Here is a 26,082-nt window from a genome sequence, read left to right as displayed (position 1 = left end):
TGGAAGTCTCCAGTCAAACCCCTAAATGCCAGCAGCAGTGAAGCCACTGGGAGCAATTCACAGTGTCTGCAGCAGCACTGCTGTAAGGGGCACTGATGGAACGAGTGGAGGCTTCATTCATAACAATAATAAACCTCTATTTTGCGGTTTTACGCCGCTTTTAATCTTCCCAACTCAAAGGAACATTAATTAACTGTGTGGCACAGTGGGAGGCAGGTAGCTGCTGTTGTCCCTGTTTTACAGATGAGGAGGCTGCAGCACTGGCACACTCTGCAGCCTGCCCACTGTCAGACAGTGTTTCACCCTCTGGGGCTGCAGAGGATCCCAAATGCCAGCTCCTGCTCGGAGCTTTATTCTTGAGAATGCTCTCCTGTGGCAGGGCAGGCCCTCAGGAGCTCTGATGTCATTGGCATTTCTTTACACCCAGTTTGGTTTTGGATAGATGGAGGTGAATATTGCTGAAGTTAAATGAGAATCTTCTAATATGAATTAGTGCAGATGCCAAAAGCAAGTTCCTTGCCCTCAGGCCAGTGACCAGGCAGTGCTCCAGCTCTGCAGTGCTCCTTGCATTGGGAGGAAAACTTGGAGAAACATGTAAAGCTCAGTCTTTGCTATGATCCCCTTTGCTATGAAGTTTGTTTGGATGAAATGGCAAAAATAGAACCACTGACTGTTTTCCTGCTCAGAAATCCCCAGGTTTGCCTCTCCAGCTAGCTCTGCCTCCAAAAACCTCCAGCTTGACTCTTTTTCCAAGAGTCACATTTGCAGAGGTTTTCTTCTGCTGCTGCTTATTGGCTGAAAAATCAATGTTTTGACCTTTGTGTGTGCAGTCCAAGGGGAGTTTTGGCTTGTATTTTGGGTGAGGCTCTGGGTGATGATCGCCTCTCCTCACAGGGCACCGGGCTGGCATCGCTCTCTCGCTGCTGCGGTGTGAAGTGGGGCAGGCTGAGTGTCAGGAGCCAGGACATCCCTCTGGCTGTCCTGAGCAGCCCAGACCCCTGCCAGGGGGCTCAGAGACCCTGAACAGAGCCCAAAACACCTGTGGGTTTGATTATGACCCGTGGAGCAAATTACCAACCTTAGATGAAGATCAGCAAGCCACAAGAGTTTAGGTAGAATATTAATGAAGTTATCACAGGGTGGAAAAGTAGATTTTGGGGTTTTTGGAATGGAGGTTCAGGAGGCAAGATGGAGGGATCTGGGTGTGCCCAGCCTTTCTCCTTCTTCTTCTTCTTGGCCTCCATCTTCTGCTGTGATGGTGGCACTTTGGGATTGGTTTAGTGTAGAAGCTCACTGTCTAACACAGGTGATAGGTATTGGAAAGTAATTGTAAACATTGTACATGTAGTTTTTAGTATAAAGACATAACACTGCCCTGGGGGCAGGCTGAGTGCCTGGAACTGTCCTGCTGGATGGACCTGGGCAGGGCAGGAGAAAATTTTTATAGATAAGATACAATCAACAACCTTGAGAGTGAGAAATTAAGAGCCCTGACTCCTTCTTCAAACACCAGGCTGGGAAAAGAGATTTTCTAACTTTTCTCACAGTCACTCTGACCAGTAGAGATCCCGACAGCTGAGGGATGAGCAGTGGGGTTCATCCTGCCATGGGTTCATCCTGCTATGGACACTGGGGAGGGGACCAGCCCTCCCTCACTCCCTGCCCCTTTGAGAGCCCTCCTGATGCTCACAGTCCCCTCTCTGCCTGCAGGCTGCCCTGGACCCTGAGGGATGCTCCTGGATCTTCACCCATTGCTCTCTGGTGGTTTGCAGGGTTTGGGGTGGGACCATGGAAGACCACATGTCTGTGTGGCTGTTTCTAATTCTTCTAAAGGAAGCAAATTACATTTTGGGCATCCTGCTCAGCCCCTCAAGGCAGACCTTGGATTAGCATGGAGGCTTTTCTATTTTGTCTTCTTAATTATGACAGACACTGAAATAAAGGTGGTGAGGGAAGTAGGATGTGCAGGAGAAGGAGGGTGGTCCTGCAGTGTGCAAACATGCTCTTGTCTTTCTTTTTTACCCTTCTTTTTAATCTGCTGTCATCAATCTCCTGTTGCTAAATGTGCAGCTGGAGAGAGGGTTCCTAGGCAAAGTTCCTGCTGATGGATTCTGACAGATCTAATCAGGCAGGGATGGTGACAACCACGTCCTACACCGCTGTGAATTGTGGTTCAAACCTAATATCCTTCACCATGACACGCTGTGGCAACTGAAAGGAACCTGATGGCTGAGATCTGGCTGGCCTGAGGGGAGGAATGTTCCCATCACACCTGCCTGTGGCTCTCATCACTGTGGGACTGGCTCCCTGATGCATTCCTTGCAACCTCTGCCACTGTGCAGCTCTGCTGCAGGCCTTTCATGTCTCCCCCAGGTGTGTTTTACCTGTCTGATGCTGTTGGCGATGTCAAGGCCTCACTGTTCCATCTCCCTGGAATCTATTACAAGCAGGGACTGATTTAATGGTGCTCAGGAGTAGCGTAGAGCACCTCTAGGTCTGTATCTAAGCCAATCCCCAAGGGTGCCTTCTCTAACCATTGGAGATCTGCTCTGTGGGACTCAGGGCATGGATCAGCTCCTTTTCACTGCCTTAGGGCAGGGGGATTGTCACAGACATCTTTTTATGAAAATCCTTTCTTAGGATTTTTTCTTCCTGAGAAGCTGAGAGGATCCAGGAACAAAATGTAAACAATGATTATCTGCTGCTGTGGAATGCATCAGGTGGATTTTTTGATTGGCCCACCTTGGATGTCTGTAATTAATGGCCAATCAAGGCCGAGCTATCTCAGACAGAGTCCAAGACAGCTGCCTTTTGTTATCATTCCATTCCTTTCTATTCTTAGCTTAGCTACCCTTCTGAGATGAAACTTGTCCTTCTTTTCTTCTTAATACAGTTTTAGTGTAATGTATATCATAAAATAATAAACCAAGCCTTCTGAACATAGAGTCAACATTTTCCTCTCTTCCCTCACCTGAAAACCCCTGTGAACACCGTCACAGGGGATCACCCACAAATGAGCCAATTTCTCCCTGTGAGTTTGGAGCAACCAATTGTGTGTATCTGTGGATGAGCTGAATCCCATGCTTGGCCTCTCAGGGCTGGGGCAGGGTTGGTTTGGACACTCCAGGACCAGCAGCACTCAGGTCTCAGCCCTGCACAGGCTGTGTACCCACTCTGGACAAAGCCCCTGGCACCAGCAGATGCTCAGTTGCAGGAATGCAATCCCCTGTCCCCAGATCTCAGGATTTGGGTCTGGGATCATCTATTTTAAATGCATCAGACCCAGTCCCATGGCACAGTTCCAAGCAGAGCCAGCACAATTCCTGCCTGCCAGTGCTGAGCTCCCAGCTGAACCACCCTTACATGGGATACAGCCATGCCCTGCTTCAGCCTCCCTGCCTTTAACCCTCTCTCCTCCATAGGCAAATGATGATGTTCCCTGACCCACATCCAGCTCTACACTCAATTTATCTTGTTTATTGACCCAAGCAGAAAGTCAATGTTTTCTTCATCTGCCATTTGCTTCAATGGCAGCCAATTTGGTTCATCCAAAAAAAAAAACTGGATGCAACAGAGTTTAGCATCAGATTTAGCATCAGATTTTACTCCTTTTTCTTTTTTTTTTTTTTTTTTTTCCCCTTCTTTTTTTTAGATGCTGCTTATTCTTTTTTTTCCTGAACACACCTGGCCCTGGACACAGCTTGGCAGCCTTTGCTGTACGATATGGCTGCAGGCAAGGCTAAAAATGTGCAGCAATTACCCCACGAGCTGCAGAGCCAGGAGGGAGCCTGTGGGGCAGCTCATTACAGCCAGGGGATGCTGCAGCCAGGGCTCCTGTGGGAGCTGTTTGCTTGGGAAACTTTGGCCCCTGGGGCTTTCATGAGCATTTGGAGCTCTGTCTCTTCCTCAAAAGTCCAAAATTGGTGTTTTGCAGCCATTGCCTGGATCAGAGATGCGCAGGCTGTGAGATCCTGGTTTATGCTGGGATGTGGGATGTGATTCATGGCACTGCAGATCAGGAAAGGCTCGCTGAAGAGAATTGAAGCAGTGATTTAGGATTTCTGGGGGAAGAAAGTTGGTTTTGGGGAAAGATCTGAGGTAATCTGGGGAGGTTGGGCAGAGAAAATTTTGTGATAAAACCTGAGGTGATAAATTTTGTGATAAAACCATTTTTAATGGCTGGAAGGATCTTTTTTGGGGGGTAAAATCTAAGGTAATCTGCAAGGGACTGAAGGAATATTTTGGAAAGAAAATCTGAGGTAATCTGTAATGACCACAGTGAACACTGAGGGAGAGGTGTCTCCCCAGGTGATGCTGTGCGAATATGAGTGTCACTGAGGGAATATGAGTGTCACTGAGGGGACATTTGTCCCTGGGCTAGTGGCAGGTGTCCCATGGGTCATTGAGGGGATTACAGATCACTGAAGGAATGGCCAATTCCCCAAGAATTGAAGCCCTTCTAATGTCTTTTAAAGGAAGCAAATTACATTTTGGGCGTCCTTCTCACCCCCTTGATTAGCATGGAGGCTTTTCCATTTAGTCTTCTCAATTAAGACAAACACTGAAATAAAGGTGGTGAGTGCAGTATGATGTGCAGGAGAAGGAGGGAGGGTGGTCCTGCAGTGAGTGCAGGGCTGAACAAGGCTCTGCCCCAAGAGTTTGCAGGGTTGGTCAGTGTGTGGCTGCTCTGAGGTATGCCCAGGCAGTGCCCACAGCCAGAGGGGCACAGCTTTGCAGGGCAGGCAGAAGAGGAACGCTGTGGTGGTGTTTGCAGGGGTCTTAGAGTGAGGGAAGAGACGAGGATCCGACTCCATGTTTCAGAAGGTTTGATTTATTATTTTATGATATATATTATATTAAAACTGTACTAAAAGAATAGAAGAAAGGATTTCATCAGAAGGCTAGCTAAGAATAGAAAAAGAAAGAATGAATAACAAAAACTTGTGGCTTGGACAGAGTCTGAGCCAGCTGACTGTGCTTGGCCATTAATTAGAAACAACCACATGAGACCAATCCCAGATGCACCTGTTGCATTCCACAGCAGCAGATAATCATTGTTTACATTTTGTTCCTGAGGCCTCCCAGCTTCTCAGGAGAAAAAATCCTAAGGAAAGGATTTTTCAAAAAATGTGTCTGTGACAGAACCCTCCTGGCAGTGTGGCTGCAGTTTTAGGTAATAACCAAAGTGATTTTATGAGATGTGCCCATTGCACAGGGTGGTCCAGCCCTTCCCCATCACCTGCCCTGAGCCAGCAGCGGTGTCTCTGATCCTGGGCTGAGCTTGCTCAGGGATCCAAACCATCACAAACTCCTGTTTTTCTCCAGGGCAGGAAATTCTTTGCTCTGAGGTGCCAGCATCTCCAGGGAGGGGTGGGATGGGTGCCTACCAAAGGCAGCAGCAGGTCAGGCTGCTCCTCACCTCTGGAGACCAAACCCCTGGATGTAGTGTCCTCAGAAGGGCTCAGTGGCTTCCAGAACAGAGTGCTGCCCTTGTGACAAACACCTTGGGAAACCCAGTCTGCTTCAGGTGCCTAGATAGAGCCAAGCCCTTCTGAAAAACCTGCCCAGACAGATGGAGAACCCAATGCAAATCTCTCCCCAGGTATAAAATTAATTGGATTCTAACTTCAAAGAGTACTTGTGGAAATGAGCTGTAAATAAGCTGGTTGTGCTTGAGTTCCTCTGTCTGTGGACATTCATCTGGCTTTTTTTGGAGCCAGTGAGTGTTGCTGATGGAAGGTGCTATATATAGCAGCAAAGCTATGCTTATATGGATGTATATGCATAAATGTATCCCTAGTAACTGACCCAGGTGTGTGATGTTTTCTGTAATACAGCTGACAGGTTTGTTTCCAAATAAAAAACGTCATTTTTGCTTCCTGTGGGCTCTCACCCCTCTCATTTTGCAGCTGTGTGAAGTTTTCTGACGTGGGCAGCTTGCTCACCCTCTGCCATGGCTGGAGGGTACAAAAGTTGGGATCTGGTGATGCCTGGGATGCAGAGGGGTTGGTGAAGGTCACCCAGATTTGGGGATCTCAGAAGGATGGAGCTTTATGGCCGAGCTTAGTGTTGCTCTGCTGAGCTGCGGTGCTCAGGGCTGGCTCCTGCAGGGCTGTCCTGCCTGCAGCCAGCATTCCAGAGGGATCAGGGCATTCCCAGCAGCCATTCCTGCCTGGCTGGTCCCTGGCACCCAGTTCCCAGCGGATCGATAGGAACATCTGTGAAAAATCAGGACATGGATATCTGATCCAGCCGCCCAGACTGATTCCTATTTATCCCATCTAATTCTATCAGCATTTCTAATTCTATCCTTAGTAACTGACCCAGGTGTGTGATGTTTTCTGTAATACAGCTGACAGGTTTGTTTCCAAATAAAAACCTTCATTTTTGCTTCCTGTGGGCTCTCACCCCTCTCATTTTGCAGCTGTGTGAAGTTTTCTGCCATGGGCAGCTTGCTCACCCTCTGCCATGGCTGGAAGCTACAAGAGTTGGGATCCAGTGATTCCTGGGATGCAGAGGGGTTGGTGAAGGTCACCCAGATGTGGGGATCTCAGCAGGGTTCATCTGGATGGAGCTTTATGGCGGAGCTTGGTGTTGCTCTGCTGAGCTGTGGTGCTCAGAGCTGGTTCCTGCAGCTGGTTCAGAGTTTGGTTGTTAATTGCTGCCCCGAGATGTGCAGGATGTCTCTGTTTCAGTCTGCACGTCCAAAGAACAAGTCAGAGCTCTTCACTTTTCGGTCTTGAGGTTGTTCATTAATTCTTATCTATAAAATTTTCTTTCTGCCCAGCCGAGATCTGCTCAGCAGGGCAGCCACAGGCACTCTGTGTTGTCCTTTTATACTACAAACTACCTATAACATATTTACACTTAATTCCCAATACCTATCACCTATGTTAGACAGTGAACCTCTATTCTAAATATAACATATTTACAATTTCTTTCCAATACTTATCACCTATGTTAGACAGTGAGCTTCTACTCTAAACCAATCTCAAAGTGCCAACATCACTGCAGAAAATGGAGAACAAGAAGAAGAAGAAGAAAGGCTGGACACGCCCAGGTCCCTCCATCTTGTCCCCAAAACCTCCATTCCAAAAGTCCTAAAATCTACATTTTCACCCTGTGATAATTTTTTTATTACACTATTTAAACTTCTGTGACTTTCATGTCCTCATACAAAGCTGGCAACTTGCTCCAGGGGTCACAATCAAATCCCCACGTGCTCTGGGCTGTGTGCCAGGGTGTCCGAGCCCCTCGGCGGGGTCCTCAGCAGCTCTGGGTACCCAGAGGGATGCACTGAGCTCTGACAGACCTGCCTGCAGCCAGCATTCCAGAGGGATCTGCATTCCCAGCAGCCATTCCTGCCTGGCTGCTCCCTGGCACCCTGTTTGTGAGGAGCTCAGGGCTGTCTGTTCCCAGCGGATCGATGGGAACATCTGTGAAAAATCAGGACATGGATATCTGATCCAGCAGCCCTGGCTGTTTCCTATTTATCCCATCTAATTCTATCAGCGTTTCTGAAGTGCTTATCAGCACCACATCTTGACACTTTATCTGTGTATTGGAACCCCCTCCCAGTGGCTGGGCAATGAGAGGGGCTGAGTCTGGACTGTGGCACCTCCCTCTCCCAGCTTCCCTGTAAAATCCAACTTTTCCTCATGGTCCTCATGAATTGCTCCAGAATCAGATCCACAAGAGCCCACTAGGACAAAAAAACTTGTATAAAATACCCCAAAATGGTGTCAAAGAGAAGGAAAACCCCAGTGAGTCGTTCATGCCTGAGCAGAGGCAGAAGTCTGAGTTCCAAGCTGGCATTTTCCAGCTTGCCATTGCAAAATGCTTGGGATGACCAAAGCCCCACACTGGATGTGTCCCATGGGACAGTGTAGGACATCTCTGCTTCTGTGGGGGACAGTGGGGCCCAGGAGCAGGGGATGGATGCTGTACATGGCTTAGGGTCCTTCCACCTTCTCTCTTGTCTTTCTGGCCCCACCAGCAAGCAAATTCCCAATTTCTCAGCCAGGGAAGCAGGGTGGAGAGATGGAAACTGGCACAGCCAAGTTCCTGTTTGAGCTAGAATATATACCTGGTTTAAATGGGAAAATCCTTTAGCTCATGCCTTGGGAATGCCGGACAAGCTGGGACCTGAAATCTTGGTTTGCTGATGGCTTGGAAGGGCAAAGCCAGGGGGAGGGTGTCTGGATGCTCCTGTTCTCTCCAGCATGTGACATCCCACATTGGAGTGGATACAGGTGAGGTGGTGAGGAGATGCCCAGAGCTCCTCACAGCAATGAGTTTAATGGCAATTTTGCCATTAATGACACTTTTTTGCCATGTCACCTGGAATCCACGTGAATCTGTGCTGTGTTTGAACCTGCCTGGGCAGGGCTGCAATCACTGCCTGGTCCTGGAGAGGCCTGACCCATCTCATGATGTTTTCAGCCTGTAATAATTTAGGGTGAGAAATCTCAGGCCTTCTGTCTCCCTTTTGCTTGATTGCTTATTTCTTCTGAGATTTCTGTTTCTCCCGCCCCAGGCAACACTGTTGCAGAGGATTGAGGCAGGCATTTTGTGGAGGGCCTTTCTTTTAGAGGCAAAGAATTGCCTTAATTTGTCCAGCTCAGAAGTGCTTTTTTGAAAAACTTGCTTTTCGAATTGCTGCACACAGCGTGAAGCCTTGTTTGGCTTTAGCCTTGAAAGCCAGCAGCAATTTGTCCATCCCTGAGCACAGAGACAGCAGCTGGCCAAAACCACCCAGTTTGGGGCTGCTGGGGGAGCTGGGAGGGTGGGGGAGAGGAATGGAACATACTGGACTGTTGGAATATTGGGGGGTAGGATGGTGGGGATGGACAGAGACGAGAGATCTCTGCAGCCAGGGCTGGAACTTGGGGTTTATTGCAAAGGGCCTGGGTGCAGGGCCCTGCTGGGAGCTGCCAAACACAGCTCAGAGCAGGAATGAGAGAAGAGAGGGGAGAGAGGGTGAGAGGGTGGGAGAGCAAGAGGGTAAGGGAGCGAGGTTCCCGTTATAATACCATAAATCTTATTCTGTGTTGAGTATTCTAATTCTCACTAACCAATCTAGTACAAGGTACAAATCCTATAGCGTTTACATACAGCCTATAAGAATCATTACATTACCACACTGTGTTACATTTTAAACCCTAAAAACTCCCCTTTGGGCCCCTTCTGCCAAGCTGCAGGGTCTGCTCTGAGCCTTGGGCCTGTCTGCAAGCAGAGGGTGTTGTTCCATCAAAAGGAGATCACCTTCAGCTGGCCACACCATTGTTTTCCAGTTGTTCAGTAACTAAAGTATCTCAAAGCTTGCTTTCATTTCAATCTCACTTCTAGTTTCCATATTCTCAAAACCTTTTGCCAGACAATCATATTTATAAGGCTTTCCTGTTTCATCTTCCCCAACACTGGACAAGCAGTGGGAGGGCAGGGGGCACTCAGGGAGGAGCCTGCCCAGGTGATTTTGCCCCAGGGAGAGCTCTGCCCACCAAAGGTGGAATGATTCTGCATCCTACAGCTGGAAAATATCCTCTTTGTCCACGCTGAACACCTTTCTCCCTGCCCAGAATTAAACCCCCAACAGCTCCTGTTTAACAAATATTATCAAGTTTGCAGAACTCCAGAGCTGGAAGTGCCAGGGTTGGTTTGCTGTGCAGCCTTCAGGCAGCCCCTCTGTGCATATGCATTATGGAATCCTCTTTAATGGCATGATCATATCCTAGTTTTTCACCTTTGCCTCGCTCAGCACGGCTGATGAACCTGCTCTGGGAATGATCTGCATTAATGTGAAGCTGTAAAAACTTCAGCTGAAGTCAATGAGAGCTGTACTTTGAGGAGGGAAAGTGTCATTTAATGCTAAGCACTCTGAAAAATCTCATCTAAATGTCTCAGATTTGGTGCACGTAACGGAGTGGATGTTTTTTACATCACTGTGCCTGTGCTTTGGCTCCCTGTCTGTAAAATGGGAATGATAAGAGGGAGATTTGGAACTTAATCACTTTATTTGTTGTGAAATACTGCTGCTTCTTGGTGTTGAGTAAAGCATAAGCCAGCCACGAGGAGCTAAGTAATTGTGCATGCAGAACAGTGCCTGGATAGAGTACAATAAAGTAGGAGCTATGTGTCCTCCAAGGAAGAGAAAACAAGATACTGAGAAGCTGCAGAGGAAGTCATTTGCAGGGGGCTGAGGAGCTGTGGGTGTTTGTAGGTACCCAGGGGTGGGGTTTGGGATGCCTGAACAGCTCTGGACTGTTTCAGGCATCCCAGAGCTCCTGGCTGCAGCCTGGCACCATCACCTTTGCTATTTGGGGAGAGATGGGTCCTTAGGATAACCCTTCTGGATGTGGTCTTGGAGTCAACACCTTAATCAAAGGCAAAATTACTGGAGACTGCATTAAGGTTGTCCTGGCATCACCGATAATTCCTTGCATTGCACCTTTTCTGTGTGCCCAGGCCAGTGTGATGGCTCCGTGCTTGGATGCCTGACGGACCTTGGTGTGTCCCTGGCAGTGCCCATCACATCTGCTGGGTGGTCAGGGGGGACACAATGCTTGGCAGTGCTGGGTTTCCTCCTGGCTGCTGTCCCCAGGTGCTTGTTTTGGGATTTCTGTCCCGTTGAGAACATCTGCATCTCAGGGCCTTTCTGGGTCACTGCAACCCTGAGATTCTTAAAAGTCTCTTTCCCAGCCCAGTGCTTGAAGAATGAGTCAGGGCTCTTCGTTTCTCAGTCTCAAGGTCGTTTATTGTGTCTTATCTATAAAATTCTTTCTCCTGCCCCACTGAGGTCCATCCAGCAGGACAGTTCCAGGCACTCTGCCTGCCCCCAGGGCGGTGTTATGTCTTTATACTAAAAACTACATGTACAATGTTTACAATTACTTGTACTTGTTACTACCAAAAACCCCAAAATCTACTTTTCCACCCTGTGATAACTTCACTGTTTTTCTACCCAAACTGTTGTGGCTTGCTGATCTTCATGTAAGGTTGGTAATTTGCTCCACGGGTCATAATCAAACCCACAGGTGTTTTGGGCTCTGTGCCAGGGTCTCTGAGCCCCCTGGCAGGGGTCTGGGCTGCTCAGGACAGCCAGAGGGATGTCCTGGGTTCCCACACCTTCAGTACTCCAAACTCCTCTCCCATCCCATCCCATCCCACCCCACCCCACCCCACCCCACCCCACATTTTGCTGCTGAGGTTCCTGGCACACAGGAGCATCCAGAACGCTGGAAATGCATCCTGCTGAATTTGGGATGGATTACAGGCTGCAGCAGGTACCAGCACATGCAATTCCCAGTGCACTTCCTGACCGTGCCTTGCCATCCCTCTGAAGGCTCATGTGCCTTTTCTTAACCCTCCCAGCACTGACGTTGCCTGGGAGACTGAGCCAGCACCTCCTGCATTTCCTTTGGCTTGTGCAGGGTTGAAACTGCTGCCACAACCTTCCCTGAAGCAAGAAAAATGCTCAGAATTAAAACTATCTAGTTTAATTCCTCTGTGATACCCTGCTCCTTCACATGGCAGAGCTGTGCTGGCTCTGAGGGGTCTGCAGTGAGGTGCAGGGTCCTTGTGAACCCCAGCATCCCTTGGGATGTGCTTTCCCAGCTCACTTTTGTCCCAGTGTGTTTGTTTTTTTTTTGCTTTGCTTTGCTGTAATTAAATTCCTGGCCCTTTGCTTGCAGAAGCGAGCTTCAAACCGCTCTGGCAGAGGGGTGGTTTTATTGAATCTCCAGCAAATTATTGATGCTTGGTGGGGAATTTTTCACACTTTCAACCTCAAGGTTTTTGGGAGAGCGTTTTTGCAAGTGTTTATTATAGTATTGCCACAAGAAGCGAGACTACCCAGAAAATTTATAGCAAGCAGCTCATCAGCTGTGGAATGTCAGCACAGCACCGTTGAAATGCCTTCTCCAGTGTCACTCAAGTGAAGATGATTTCTCCCAGCTGAGGACCTGCATAGTGGCTTTGCTTCAAAACTTCCAGTACTATTACAGTGGCTGAAAAGTGGTTGTCGGTGTAGTGGGCAGAAAAATCACTTTTTTCCTACATGAAATAATAAATCTGATGCAGGCACAGCACAGGGACACCTGGTTAAAGGCAGGAGATGCAGCATGCCAAAGTTTCAGGCTGTTAAGTGTTCAGGTGAGAAGCTGCCACCACCTCATGAGCTCCTCCAATGCTGGGGATGGGAATTAACTTTTCCAGAGCATTCCAGCTTGGTCAGTGTGGGGATGGACTTGCTTGGCTCATGACTCAGTGCTGTAGGAGTTGGGTGCTGCATTCCCCACTGATATGGATGTCAGGAAGAAATCCTTCCCTGTGAGGGTGGGCAGGCCCTGGCACAGGGTGCCCAGAGCAGCTGGGGCTGCCCCTGGATCCCTGGCAGTGCCCAAGGCCAGGCTGGATCACCCTGGGACAGTGGAAGGTGTCCCTGACATGTCAGGGTGGAACAAGATGAGCTTTAGTGTCCCTTCCTACCCAAACCCTTCTGTGATCCATGATTAAATGTTGCAGAGATGCAGGAAAGGGCTGTAGAGAGAATGGTGTCTGGCTACAGGCAGAATAAAAATTGAAAGGTTCACCTTTACCTGAACCTCCTCACTTATCCTCCTCCTTACCTTAGGACTGGTGTACGAATGAATCCAAGGCAGACTAGAATGAGCAGAGTAACAGAAATCCCAGAAAAAAAAACAAACATATTCTGTGCATTTAAATTGGAGACCACTTTTCTCAGGTGATCATTTATTACATTTTCATTATCATTTGGGTGTATAACTGCATGGCTCTCACTACAGAACAGCTGAGCCTGTAATGCAGCAGACCCAGCTGGAATTGTAGTGTGAGTGTGGGAAGTGCTAAAAGTACTAAAAATAACTTGGAAAGCATCTTCAGTTGGCCATCCAGCAGCGGTGAGCACTTCCCATCCTCTTCTCTTGTTGCCTTGGCTGCCTGTCTAAAATGTGAAGAAAATCATCACCCCCAGAGCACAGAAGCTGGGAGAAAAAATGAATGTTGGTGACACACAGGGGGTCCTGGGAGGGGACTCTCCTGGGGAAAGGGTGGCTCTGCCTTTGCTGAGGGCAGGAATGCCATGTGCTGTGTGGGAATCCACAAACTCAGAGGCTTTTGGGAAAGCTGCAAAAGGCTGGCCTCAGAGACAGCAAAATTGTGATTGGAGCTAAGCAGCAGCCATGAAATTGATCAGCAGAAAAATTATTTAAACTGTAGAAAACCGAGGACAAATAGAACAATGGTCTGTGGATTAACGCTTGTCTAGAATAACTCTCTAAACTACAGAAAGTTTATCTAGCAAGATATTAGGAAGTTTGAAGCTTAATAATAGAGCTCTGTGCATTGTGTTTTAAGGCTCACAAGCAGGTATTGTATTTGAAATAAGCAAGCATTGTTTAACCAAAGGTACCTGTGCTTATGGTGATTGGATAGAACTACTGTCAATGTGCTTTTGCTTTGTGTGATTGGTCAAGAAGCTTATAAAGTGAGTTGTAACATTAAGTTCTGTGTCTGCTGCCTGGGATGTGAGCTGCTGGCATCTTCCCATTGTCATAACCATGGAATGAGACTGATGCTGGAAAATAAAACGGCTCAAGGCAGTTCCACAGCAGCCCCATCTCGTTTGTGGTTTGTAAATAGCCCCACTTGTCGGCGTCAGTGCTGGGGCTGCAGGTGATGGCACCAAGGGCTCCCAAAGGCTCCACTTGCAGCCAAGGTCCCTGTCCCATGTGCTGATCAATTCTTTGCTTCTGAATCTGAGCTTTGCAGCTGCAGCGTTGGGGTTTTGTTGGTTATATATAATTACAAAAAAATGTGATTATGAGTTTTGCAGTACGCCCTCAGCTGGGATCCATGTGTTGCTCACCCTTCGTGCCCATTTCTGTGATGAATTTTCCAGGGCATCGTGGGAGAGCTGCTCAGAATTGCTCAGGCAGGCAGCTGCTGGGCTGAAAAATGCAGAATCTGGGTGAAAATTGCTCTGTCCTGGTTTGCAGGGGCAGCAGCTCTGAAGTTCCCTGCTCAATAGAAGCAGCAAACAGCACAAGGTGCTGGGCATGAGCCCTCCTACTCCTGGCTGGGCTGTGCTGGGCAGCTCTGGCTGAAGCTGCACACATCACACCCTGTGCTGCCACTGGGCCCTGTCTCTAGAAACTCCTGAACCTCGAGTTCCCACCCTGATCCCTCTCCAAACCCAGCTCAGGGAGCAGATGGCACTGGCTTAGTCTCCAACTCACATTCTTTTCTTTATTTTTCTCATCGATGGTGAACTTTATAAGGCACTGAAGTCTTTAACCATTAGCAGGCAATAAAAAGGGGCAGCAGAGTTGGATAACACCCACTAATCCCCTTCAGGATGAGCTGGAGAGAAGAGCCACTGCAAAGCTCTGGAGCTTATTCTGGGATGAGTGCTTTGGAGGCTCTGAGAATTGCTCGGTGTTGGTATTTCATGAATAAATAACCCCCAGCGGTATTTGTCAGTGAATCTGCTTCATTAAGGGGGCCTGCAACAAAGGGAGAGAGTGGAAAAAAGTGTTTCTGAGGGAATCCAGGCAAGTGCAGGTGGTGGGAGGTGGAATGGGGCTGTGTGAGGATGGGAGCAGGGTCAGGAGGGGAGTTCTGGTGTGCTGCACCACGCTGGGCATTTGTGCCACAAGATGTTGATAATAAATTGGGTTTTACTGATGCTGGGTGTGTGTTCAGAGAGTCCTGGCAGGGAGAGGAGTGTGTGTTTCATTTATAACTATATCATTTGGGTGTCTGCAGGTGCCTTTGGGAGAGCTGGAGAGTTAAAGAATGTGTGTGTGTGTGTGTGTGTGTGTGTGTGTGTGTTCATAGATGTTCATGGGCTTGTGGAGAGGATCTGGCAGTAGAAATTATGCTGCCCAAATTGCATAATTTCTCCAAAATGCCCTTTTTGACAAGAACTAGCTTTGGTCACTGATGGATTTCCCCATCCTTCCCAGGTGCTGAGCCCTGCCCGCTCCCTGGATGCAGCCAGGGCCACCAGCAGCTTCCCTGTGTCCCTTAATGTACTCAGGACACAGAGCTTGTCCTTCTCCATCCCTCCCTGTCAGATCCAGGGCTTACTCACTGGAAGAGATGCAGAGCCAGAGCTGTTCTTTTGCAGGCAGCTTGTGCCTGCAGGGCAGGTGATTCATCCATCAGGGCTGGTCTAATCTGGCACCCAGGCCATGGTGGGGCTGGCTGTCCCCAGTGGGCTCCCTGCAGTGCTGGCCAGATGCTGCCATCCCTCCCCAAGTGTCCCCTGCCTTTTATGGGTTATATACAATTATAAAAAAACATGATTATGAGTTTTGCAGTGCACCCTCAGCTGGGATCCATGTGTTGGCACTGCTGATGTCACCCTGGTTTTTTAAGATTTTCTGAGCCTTCTGATATTGACATTCTTATAGTGAACTTTCTCACACACTTTCTATAAATAACTCATTGTTTACATTCCTTTATAGAAGAAGAGAGAGTTAATAAACTGTTAGCTTGACCAGTGTCATTGCAGAGGTGTCACTGTCACCCTCCAATCCGCTGTCACTTTTAGAAAACGATAAATGTTAGAGTCAAAAAATAAACTTCCCTTTTTTCCTTCACCTTAAGAACAGTAATGTGTGCTTGTGTTCTTTGGTGTGCTATAGTGACAGGCTGGCTCTGGGATGTGAGAGCAGGAGCCCCATACAGGGGGCAGGGAAGGACAGGCAGGGATCCCTGGCAGAGCTGTGTGGGTGGAAAATGATCTGCTCCATGCCACGTGGGAGAAGGCAGGTAATTAATGACTGCTCTTCACTGCCACAATTCAGAGGAGCTGCTGAGGCTGGCAGTGCCTGCCTGCGCTGAGCCTGGCTCCTCCAGCCCCTCCAGAGGCAGATGAAAGTGAAGTTTGCTCCCAGCTTGCTCTGAGCATCACACCAGGCTCTCATGAGCTGCCGCCCCTGTCAGGGCTCTGTGTGGAAGTGAAGCTCCCCTAATGGAATGATGGCCACACAGAACTGATCCTGCAGAGCTCTGCCCTCACCCTGCTCCTCTCACAGGTGGCACTTGAACACTTCCCAGCGAGGTTAATATTTTAATGTGCGTAATGGCTCGTTCCAGCTCGCCAGCCCTTCCTGGGCTCTGGCAGGGGTCATCCATTATGCCAGGCTTTGGAGAGCCAGTTTCCCATTCCCATCCTCAGCCCTCCCCAGGGCAGGAGGTTGCTTTGTGCTTCCAAGTTTTAATTAAAGCATGACAAGCTGCCCTTGCCAGCCCCAGCCTGGTGCCATGTGAGATGAGCCAATGTCTCCTGACAGAATTCTGTCTCTCTGGAGCAATCCTGTGCAAGGACCCAGCCCAGAATCTCCTTTCCACCACCTAAAGTAGCTCCTCACCTTCTCTTTCCAGGCATGTGGGTTGTGTGGTGGCTCAGTGGAGAAGCCAGGAGGGAGGATGGGAGCATGGTTCTCCTTGCTGTCCACCCACAATGAGAAACCCCCTGGGAGGACCAGATGGGGCTGAGCTTTAGGGGTGGGTGGTGGAGGAGCTGTCACGGTTTGTTGGTTTTGGCTTTTCTAAAATAATTCTCCCTACATTAATAAACAGTGGGGTTAGTTAGTAAATAATATCTCGTTCCTCCCCTCCCATCTCTCCAGCAGAAATATGTGCCCTGATCTAATATATCCTGCCTTTCTCACTCCCTCATTTCAGAGGAGCTGCAGATCCTGGAGGGAACAGAGTGCTAATGGAAAACGGCCTCTAAAGAGATTTGAAACATGACCAAGAAAGGACAGAGGGAGATTCGTCTCCAAAAATGCTGGAAAATCTAGGAGGTGGGCCAAGAAAGGGAGAGTATCAGGAGCTTGATTGCTATCAGTGAAAAGTTAATTGGGAAGCTTTAATTGGGGTGAGAGCTGGCAGCACAGACATGGATTTGCTATGCGGGACACCACAGTGAGAACAGAGCTGCCCCAGTGCTGAGGTAACTCATCCACCCCAGCCCATGCGGATGTGCCAATTTACTATTTCTCACTGCTTTTAATGGTGTTTCCCTTATTGACAGTCCCAACTTTTGGAATCCTGTGAGTGCCTTGAAATCCTCAATCTTAAAAAAAAATAATCATGCTGTCAATACTGCATAGGGCTTTATTTGGGTTTGGTCTCTGAGGAGTTTCTAGCCCTTGAGTTTGCAGGGAAAAGCTTGGTTATACCCTAAAGCAAATTTAGGGGAGGAAAATATTAAAAAAAGAAAAAGAAAAAAAAAAACCAAAAAACCAACAAAAAACAAAGCAGCACAGCAATTGATTTATTTTTAAAATCTCATCATTTGGGTGCCAGTTGCATTATATTCTTTTTTAATGCCTGACTCATGATTTCAGTGCTGGCAGGGCTGCATGCGTGAGTGTGACGGCATGTGAGCTCAGGGGCCCTCTGCTGATAGAGGATGCAGGGCTGCTTCCAGGGCTGATGAATATTCCTCTAGTGCTGTTTCATTGCCAGGCAGATTGTTTTCACATTAAACACCCCCAAAAAGGGACAGCAGAGATGGGCATCGGGTCATTGTGCTGATGGCCCAGCAGGAGAGAGGCTCAAGGAGAATAAACCAAGCTGTGACTCCCAGCATTGCCTCAGGGGTATTGAGGCCAGAGGGGTCAGGGTTAATTTGCAGCCTGCTGTGGGTAAAGATCTGATAAACAGCCTGTGGAGGTCAAGTCTGTCACCATCAGTGCCTTGTTCTGTGACCTCCCTCCCTCTTTGATCACTTTGTCTCTCTCCTGTCAGGTGATGGGTTCTGTTGCCCAGGATGCACTGTGGGTATTGGTTAACGTATAAACTGTGCTTTGAAGATGAAAAAAATATCTTGGAGATGCTTAAAGCTCTTGACAAGCATGTGTGTTCCTTTTGCAGGAATCCAGCAGAATGCTTTGTCACAGGCGGAATCTGCTGCGTGTGCAGCTCTGAGAGGCAGGGCTGAGAGCTTCCCAAGGCTTCACAGGGCCTTGGAATTATTCCTGGGTGCTCATGCTGCTTGCTTGAGGGGTGTCACAACACAGCAGTGCCTGGAGCTTTGCCCATCATAGGCTGGAGCAGAGCAACAGAGCTGTGCCTGTACCCACCCCTGTGTTATCTGCTCCACATCCACATCCCAGCAAGCACAAAGCCAAGTTCTGTGTGTCTTTCCAGCTTTGGCAGTGTGGCAGCAGCTCTCTGGCCACAGAAAGAAACACAACTTTCCCAGGCATTGTTCTGTGAGAAGATCAGAGGAAAGAATGAGAAACAATTATTATCTTAACCTGCTGCACCTATTGTTGTGTGTGGAATGTGCTATGGAGATTTGTTTACCAAACAAATGTTATTAATGTTCTTAATTAGTCAGTGGTGATGGTGTTTGGATTGGAGGAGCAATTAGGTCCAGGTGTATCATAACTGTCTATAAAACCAATGAGTTTCTTAATAATGATGAATAATTAATAGATTGATCAGTCTTCTGTGAATGATGGAGTCAATGCTAATTATTACCCGGCTGGGGGCCTGTGATGACATGGCAGTGTCCCTGGGGTGGATGTGGGTGATGGTGGTGATGCTGGGTGATGGGATCTGGATGCTCAAGGAGGTTTTGCCCAGCTGTGAAACATTCAAGAAGAGTTTTATGGCTCTGTTGTGTAGTGTAGGGTTGAATTCACACCCAGCTCTATGCTACTAATAAAACATCTCCCAGTTGCTAATTTACATAAAACTGGTGGATGGTATCTTTGAAACCCCATGACTGGTTGGTTATGTGAAGGATGCCAGAGTTATGCAGAAAGTTTATTGAACAGCATAATCACAAACCCCTGATTTCCTTGGGAAGCGTGAAAAACACCAACCACTTGTTTTTAACATTTTAAATTTAATAGTAATAGAATGGTTTAAAAATAGTAATATAATTAGAGCAATAAAAATTTGGACAATTAGGATTGAGGACAATAGCAGACAATAAAAGCAACGGGTTATGGGCAGTCTGGGTACCTCTTTCTGGGCAAAATAAGCCTGAAAAAGGACCCATGTTAACAGAGGATTAACCCTTAAAAACAACAGCCTGTTGCATATTCATACACCTCATACATGATGCATGAATTCCATTCAAACACAGGATTCTGTCTGGTCAGTGTCAGCTTCTTCCTCTTAATCCTGACTGCTCTTCAGGGCTGAGTGAAGCAGGAAGAAGTTCATTTCTTCTGATAAAAAAGCAATAAATTCTCTTTCTCTGAAAGATTCAGGTGTCCTGTGGCTGCTATCTCACTGCGAGTCCTTTCTTTAAAAAAATATCTTACATAGCATAGTTTCCATTTTAACATTATGTTATAACCTAAAACTATATTTAACATACTGCTGAAGAAAATTAATACAACATCACTCTCTAACATAACACATACAATATTCATTTTAATATTTGTGAAAAAAAAGCAAATATAAAAATACACATTTTTCGCGGGAAGTTTCCCTTGGCTCAGTATCTCTAAGCAGGGATTTTACCAGAGCAGCTCCCTGTGCATTGCCCTTTCCTGCCAGCCCTAACGGTGCTTTTCTCTCCAAGGGAAGAAGCGATGCTGTCCACCTACTTCGAGACCATCAATGACCTGCTCTCCTCCTTCGGGCCCGTCCGCGACTGCTCCCGCAACAACGGCGGCTGCACCCGCAACTTCAAGTGCGTGTCGGACCGCAAGGTGGACTCCACAGGCTGCGTGGTACGTGCTGGGGCTCTGGGGGAGGTGCTGGGGCTGTGGAGTGAGTGCTGGGGCTGTAGGATGGGTGCTGGGGCTGTAGGATAGATGCTGGAGCTGTGCAGTGAGTGCTGGGACTGTGGGGTAGGTGCTGGAGCTGTGGGATGGGTGCTGGGGCTGTGGGGTGGGTACTGGGGCTGTGGGGTTGGTACTGGGGCTGTGGGGTACATACTGGGGCTGTAGGGTTGGTACTGGGGCTGTGGGGTGGGTGCTGGGGTTGTGGGGCACATACTGGGGCTGTGGGGTTGGTACTGGGGCTGTGGGGTGGGTGCTGGGGCTGTGGGGTTGGTACTGGGGCTGTGGGGTTGGTACTGGGGCTGTGGGGCACATACTGGGGCTGTGGGGTGGGTGCTGGGGTTGTGGGGCACATACTGGGGCTGTGGGGTGGGTACTGGGGCTGTGGAGGAGGCACTGGTGCTATGGGATAGGTACTGGGACTGTGTGCTAGGTGCTAGAGCTGTTGGCTGAGTGCTGGGGCTGTAAGGTAGGTGCTGGAGCTGTGTGGTATGTACTGGGGCTGTAGGATAGGTTTTGAGCTGTAGGGTACATTCTGGGGCTTTGAAGTACATACTGAGGCTGTAGGGTAGGTGTTGGAGCTTTGGGGTAGCTGCTGAGGCTGTGGAGTGAGTACTGAGACTGTAGAGTTGGTGTTGGGGCTCTAGTGTGACTATTGGGGCTGTAGGGTAGGTGCTGGAGCTGTGGGGTAGTTGCTGAGGCTGTGGAGTGAGTACTGAGACTGTAGGGTTGGTATTGGGGCTTTGAGGTACATACTGGGGCTGTGTGGTACATATTGAGGCTGTGGAGTTGGTACTGGGGCTGTAGGGTCCTCAGGGCTGTCCTCTGGTTTGGGGACAAGCCAGAAGGAGATGTGACCTGCTCCTGCTTCCTGTGGCTGAGGGGATGGGTGTGCCAAAGCTCTGAATCCTAGAATCGTAGAAGGATTTGAGCTGGAGAGGACCTTGAAGGTGATCCCGTGCTATCCCCCTGCCGTGGGCAGGGACACCTTCCACTGACCAGGCTACCCAGAGCCTGGCTGTGAACAGTTCCAGGGAGCTGTTCCCAGGCACTGGTGGTGCCCAGAGGGGTTTTGCTGTGCTTCCAGCTGGGAGCAGCAGAGCTCAGCGCCTCTCCCAGACATCAAAGCCATCCCTTCCCTGCCTGAGGAGCCTGTGTGAATCCATGCAGAGACGCAGGGCAGAGTCTTGGGTGGGGCAAACCTGGAGCATCCCTTTGTGTCTGTTGTTCAAGACCCTGCCTGCCAGGAAGCCTTGGTGACCCCCAAGGGGATCCAGAGCTGTCCTCCACCATCCCCTCCACCACACATTCACTGCTCCCAAACCCCTGGAACCCCTCACACCACTGCAGGCAGGGCCCCCTCTCCACATCCCTCTTGTCTCAGCAGAGACAGGAGGTAAGTGTCTCTTTATTTATTGAAGATGTTTGTACATGGCAGCTGGGAAAGGTCAGCCTGGAGCCGTGCTGTCCCGGGGGGGGGAGGCGTTTTCATTATCCCCTTCTCAGGTTGCTTGTTAAGGCCATTTAGCATGACAGTCTGATGTGTCACCAGCAACCTGGTGCCACCTCCCCCTTGCTGCTCCTCTCCCCTTCCTCCTTTATTTTCCCATTGCTATTTTTTTTCTTTACCTCCTTTTCCAGGTAACAACTGCCTTTCTAGTATTTTGGGGTGTTTTCTCCCTTTTTTTGGAGTGTTTTCTCCCTTTTTTGGGGTGTTTTTCCCCATTTTTTGAGGTGTTATTTTGCTCTGAATGCCAACATCCTTGCCCAGGCACTGTCAGAAGCAATCAGGGCTCTGATCACCTCACGCCTCTGGGAAGTGGTGCCTCTTTTTAAAGTCAGGACATATTAAGATAGAAGTTGTCAATAAATTACAGCCCCAGTGGTGGCATGTGGAGAGGCAGAAAAGGAAAACCGTGTTACTTGGGGAAAACAGAGCTCAGCTTCTGTAATGCCTGAGGCTGTGAGTGAAGAGCCTGGAGCATGTACGGTGAGGGGACAAGGGAGGAGCAGCAGGAGCATTCTCCTGGAGGGCATCTCCTCCCTGTGGGTGACAGGTGACACTTGGGGACACAGGAACCCCCATGCTGTGCATCACAGCACGCTCCTGGGGCTGTGCATCCCATGGGGACAGCAGACAGTCTCTCCCCATTGTGTTCTTCACCCCTTTTTCTCCCCACTGCAGGAGCACGAGGTTGCTCTGTCCCTCTCCAGCCTTGGGGTGAAGCTCCCCAGTGCCAGCCTGAGGACAGCAGAGCCCAGGGCTGTGTGGGGACAGCCCCTGCATCCCACCCCAGCCCTTGTCTCCCTGCTTCTCTTTGGACTCCCCAGCCCACGCTGCTTCCCAGCTCTCCCAGCCCTGTGCAGTGTTTTATTCTCATCACTTCTCGTTGGTCACCTGTTGGCAAAGGAGGGGTGTGAGGAGAGGTGTGAGGAGGAGCTGTCCCCGTGTCTCGGGATCTTTTTGGGTTGCTGTGACCCCGAGATTGTTAAAAGTCTCTTTTCCCAGCCCGGCACTTGAAGAAGGAGTCAGGGCTCTTCATTTCTCACTCTCAAGGTTGTTTATTGTGTCTTATCTATAAAATTCTTTCTCCTGCCCTGCCCAGGTCCATCCAGCAGGACAGTTCCAGGCACTCTGCCTGCCCTGGGGCAGTGTTATGTCTTTATACTAAAAACTACGTGTACAATGTTTACAATTACTTTCCAATACCTATCACCTATGTTAGACAGTGAGCTTCTACTCTAAACCAATCCCAAAGTGCCACCATCACAGCAGAAGATGGAGGCCAAGAAGAAGGAGAAAGGCTGGACACACCCAGTTCCCTCCATCTTGCCTCCTGAACTCCCATTCTAGAAACCCCAAAATCTACTTTTCCACCCCATGATAAGTTCACTAATATTCTACATAAAATGTAGTGGCTTGCTGATCTTCATATAAGGTTGATGATTTGCTCTGTGGGTCATAATCAAACCCACAGGTGTTTTGGGCTCTGTGCCAGGGTCTCTGAGCCCCCTGGCAGGGGTCCTGGCCATGCTGGAAAGCCAGAGGGATGTTCTGGGTTCCCACACCCATGTTTCTGACCATGCTCCATGCTCCCATTGTCCAGGGAAAAGCCCAATGGGTGTCTGGCAGCACTGCCCCCAGCCCTGGGTGGTGCTCACGGTGCTGAGTGGGATCAGAGGGGCTGGGAGTTGAGCTCAGAGCTCGCACAGGCTCGGTTTGAGACATTCTGGTACTTTCTTTGCCCATTGCTGCGCTGCCCCTCCTCATCCCTGCTCCTGGAGCCTGCTGGGTGTGAGCTGGGCTTCCAGAGCAAGAAGGTCATGTGCTGCAGATTTTCAGGGATGTCAGTTAGTTTTGAAGCTGAACTGCTGTGAACTCAATTTGCCAATTTGGTAAGTGCTATGGGCAATATCGGGATGTAATTTAATTAAGCTATCCCCTTTTTATAGAGTTCAGGGAGCATTTGCCTACTAATTTTAGCACTAGGTTTGCTCCAGCTTTACTCTGGACACAGATTCACAAATCATGACATGTTGTTAATCTCTACCAGTCAACAGTTTATTAATTTGCTGAGGACCACAGAAGTATATAATCAGTGGTTCATCAATCAAGGCTAAATCCAACAAATGTTCCAGGCAGGTACTGAGCATAAAATATACATGCAGCCTTGTAAGCAATTAATACACCACAGAGCTGGAGCTGAGTGGCTCAACCAGGGAGCAGCACAAATCTCAAAGATTTCTTATTCCTTTTATGTATAATCATCATCTGATACCAGTTCCTTCATGTCCTTAATACGGCTTCCAGTAATTCTGTGAGGACTGGGATGTATTTATCTCTGGGATTTTAGTGGTGTGGGCTCTGCCATCACCTAATTGTTTGGCCTTAAAAGGTCTTGGTTGAAAATTCAAGGGTGGATTGCTTGTGCTGGAGCCGGGCTGAGTCTCCTTGGGCTGATTTTGGGGACGAATGAGTGAATTGCTTTGCTCAGTTAAAATCCTCATTTTTAGGCATCACCTGAAGACCCTAAAACCTCTCCAGCAGGGTTCCCACCCACAGGGGTGACATGTCCCCACCTGCCCACCCCAGTGGGATCCCTTTTTCCCCCCATCTCATGGTTTTCTGTTAGTTTTGTGTGCACCCAGTAGATGGCATGAGTGCATTAAGGGTTCCTGCAGTTCTTTTCTTATCGGAGGCCTTTTTTTATTCAGGTGATTTTAAGAATTATCAGCTGCAACCTTGCCAAGACCTTGGCATGGCTATCTGGAGGCTTGTGTTTGAGCCCTAACATAACCAAACAGCTCTAGAAACCTTCTTCCATGCTGCTTTTTCTTGTTGCACTCTTGATCTGCTGATGGATCTGGTCAAGCTGGTCAAGAAAACCAAATCCCAGTGAATTTCCTGAATCCAGTGACTCCACACATTGAGTCCCATGTGTGTTTTGCACCATCTTGCAAGATCACAGCAAACCAGGAGAAAGTGTGCTAGAGGAATAATTCAGATATATCCTATAAAGGAAATATTGCTGAACTTTTCTGCTGGCACTGTGGTAGCTGCACAGCCTGGAGGGAGGATGCTGAAGGAGGCAAAATGCTTAACCCTCATGTGTTGGTGATTTATAATTTGAGATTAAAACCTGTGAATTGGCCCTGAGAGACTGAAGGAAACACCTGCATCATGGCTTAAATTCAGGTTTCCCCAGCTGTCTCTCAGATTGGCTTCACTCCCTGGTGTCAGTTGTCTCACCACCTGAGGAGAAGGGGGGTTGCTTCCATTTATTATCCCATGACCAGGTCCATTTTTGAGCCTAGAAAGGCAGGATTGCAGCCTTATTGAAAACAAGATAGGTGAGATTTTTTCCCCAAAGGAATGGGAGCTTTGATCTTAGCACATGAGCTGGGCAAGGAGGCGCTCTGTTCTCTCCCAGTGCATTTTGGCATCCTCAGCATCACTGCAGGAGGAGGCAGCAGCAGGTCCAGCTGTCTGAGCCCGATGGGGTCTCCTCACTGTGAGACCACCTGGAGAAGCAGAAGGGCATGAGCTGCCTCACTGGGGGTGAGGAAGGCAGCTCGGGGTCCTGGGCCAAGAATTACCACAATTACTCCCTTGTTTGATAAAGGTGTGAGAGCAGGGGGGACAGGGATGTGGGCTGAGGGTTCTGCAGCATCTGTGTGCCTGCAGAGGTTGGTGAGTTAGTTCCTGAAGTCACATTAGAGTGCTAATGAGAGACAAGCATGTTGCAGGTGGATGTGGAAAGGCTAAAGCAGGGCTGAGCTCCAGGAGCCATCCCACCTTGGGAGCCCAGCCTGGGCCCTGGCTGCTGCTGTTCTGCACAGACATGGAACCCTGCTCATCCTCACAGGCTCAGGTGCCTCTGGCAGAGATTTATTTCTAGTCTGAGCAAGCAAACAGTGCTGTTAGCCTGCAAGAATGACCTGAGCTGTTCCTCCCTGCAATGGTGAGGTCAGCCCATCACAAAGGAGGAGATTTGGCTCAGCAGGATGCAGGAGGGAGAGCGTCTACCAGAGAGTCATTAATGAAGCTGTGTCTTGCAGTGACACTGGTGTGGTGTTGGTTCCAGCCTCTTCAGACACAGAAGGAGGAGGAATTTGGCATGGTGCACACAGGCAATAAGCCTTAGCACAGCTTGTTTGGGGCTAATCCTTGCCTTGCTCTCTCCCACCTCAGTATGATGGGCTGCTCCTCACTGATGCAGAGTGTGGCAGAGACATGGTTTAATTTAGGAGTGTAACTGTTTTGGGGAGAAATGGGATTAGAAATGAAGGAACAGAGCAGTGGTTCCTGCTTTCTACTCCTCCTTCCAGCACAAGTGCCATGGTTTTGCATGGGAGACATTTATGGAAGCCACTCAAAAGTGGTTTAGAGACATGGAGAGGTTCTTTAAAATTATGTGGGTGATGCTGAGACCTTTTTTCTTTTTTTCCTGGGGGGAAATGGGGTGATTGGGAGTTTCAGCAAAAACCAAACTGCTGTGCAGTAATCCCTCACATACACGAAAATACCAAAACACTTTGGTTCAAAACATTTCCTTTCTATAAGGGAGAGGGAAATGTTTAATTCCACTGTTATCATCTGGAGCTTTGTTTTATATTGCCTTATCCCAGTGTACAGCCTGAAATAAAAACAAAATTAGGTGATGGAAACCAAAACATTTCAACCTTGTCAAAATTAAATGCTCTCCTAATTTCCCAATGAGTTTTGAGATGTAATTGATGGAATCCCACAAAGCACTTAAGCTTCATCAAATCTGCATTTTTCTGACAGACAATTGTTCAT

At 48.7% G+C, this 26,082-nt stretch overlaps 1 protein-coding gene across 1 annotated transcript in view; it reads left to right on the top strand.

Moving 5' to 3' along the window:
• ASTN2 (astrotactin 2) overlaps positions 1 to 26,082 on the top strand; it is a 358,016-nt gene that overhangs the window by 173,201 nt on the left and 158,733 nt on the right. Inside the window, exon 11 of the mRNA XM_059486464.1 lies at positions 19,580 to 19,730. Within this exon, the coding sequence (XP_059342447.1) occupies positions 19,580 to 19,730 (151 nt within the window). The remainder of the gene's footprint in view (positions 1 to 19,579; positions 19,731 to 26,082) is intronic.

This window comes from Ammospiza nelsoni, chromosome 20, assembly GCF_027579445.1.
Source record: "Ammospiza nelsoni isolate bAmmNel1 chromosome 20, bAmmNel1.pri, whole genome shotgun sequence".
NCBI classification, from domain to species: domain Eukaryota; kingdom Metazoa; phylum Chordata; class Aves; order Passeriformes; family Passerellidae; genus Ammospiza; species Ammospiza nelsoni.
The sequence above is the reverse complement of the archived record's forward strand: the minus strand, read 5'-3'. Positions and strand labels throughout refer to the sequence as shown.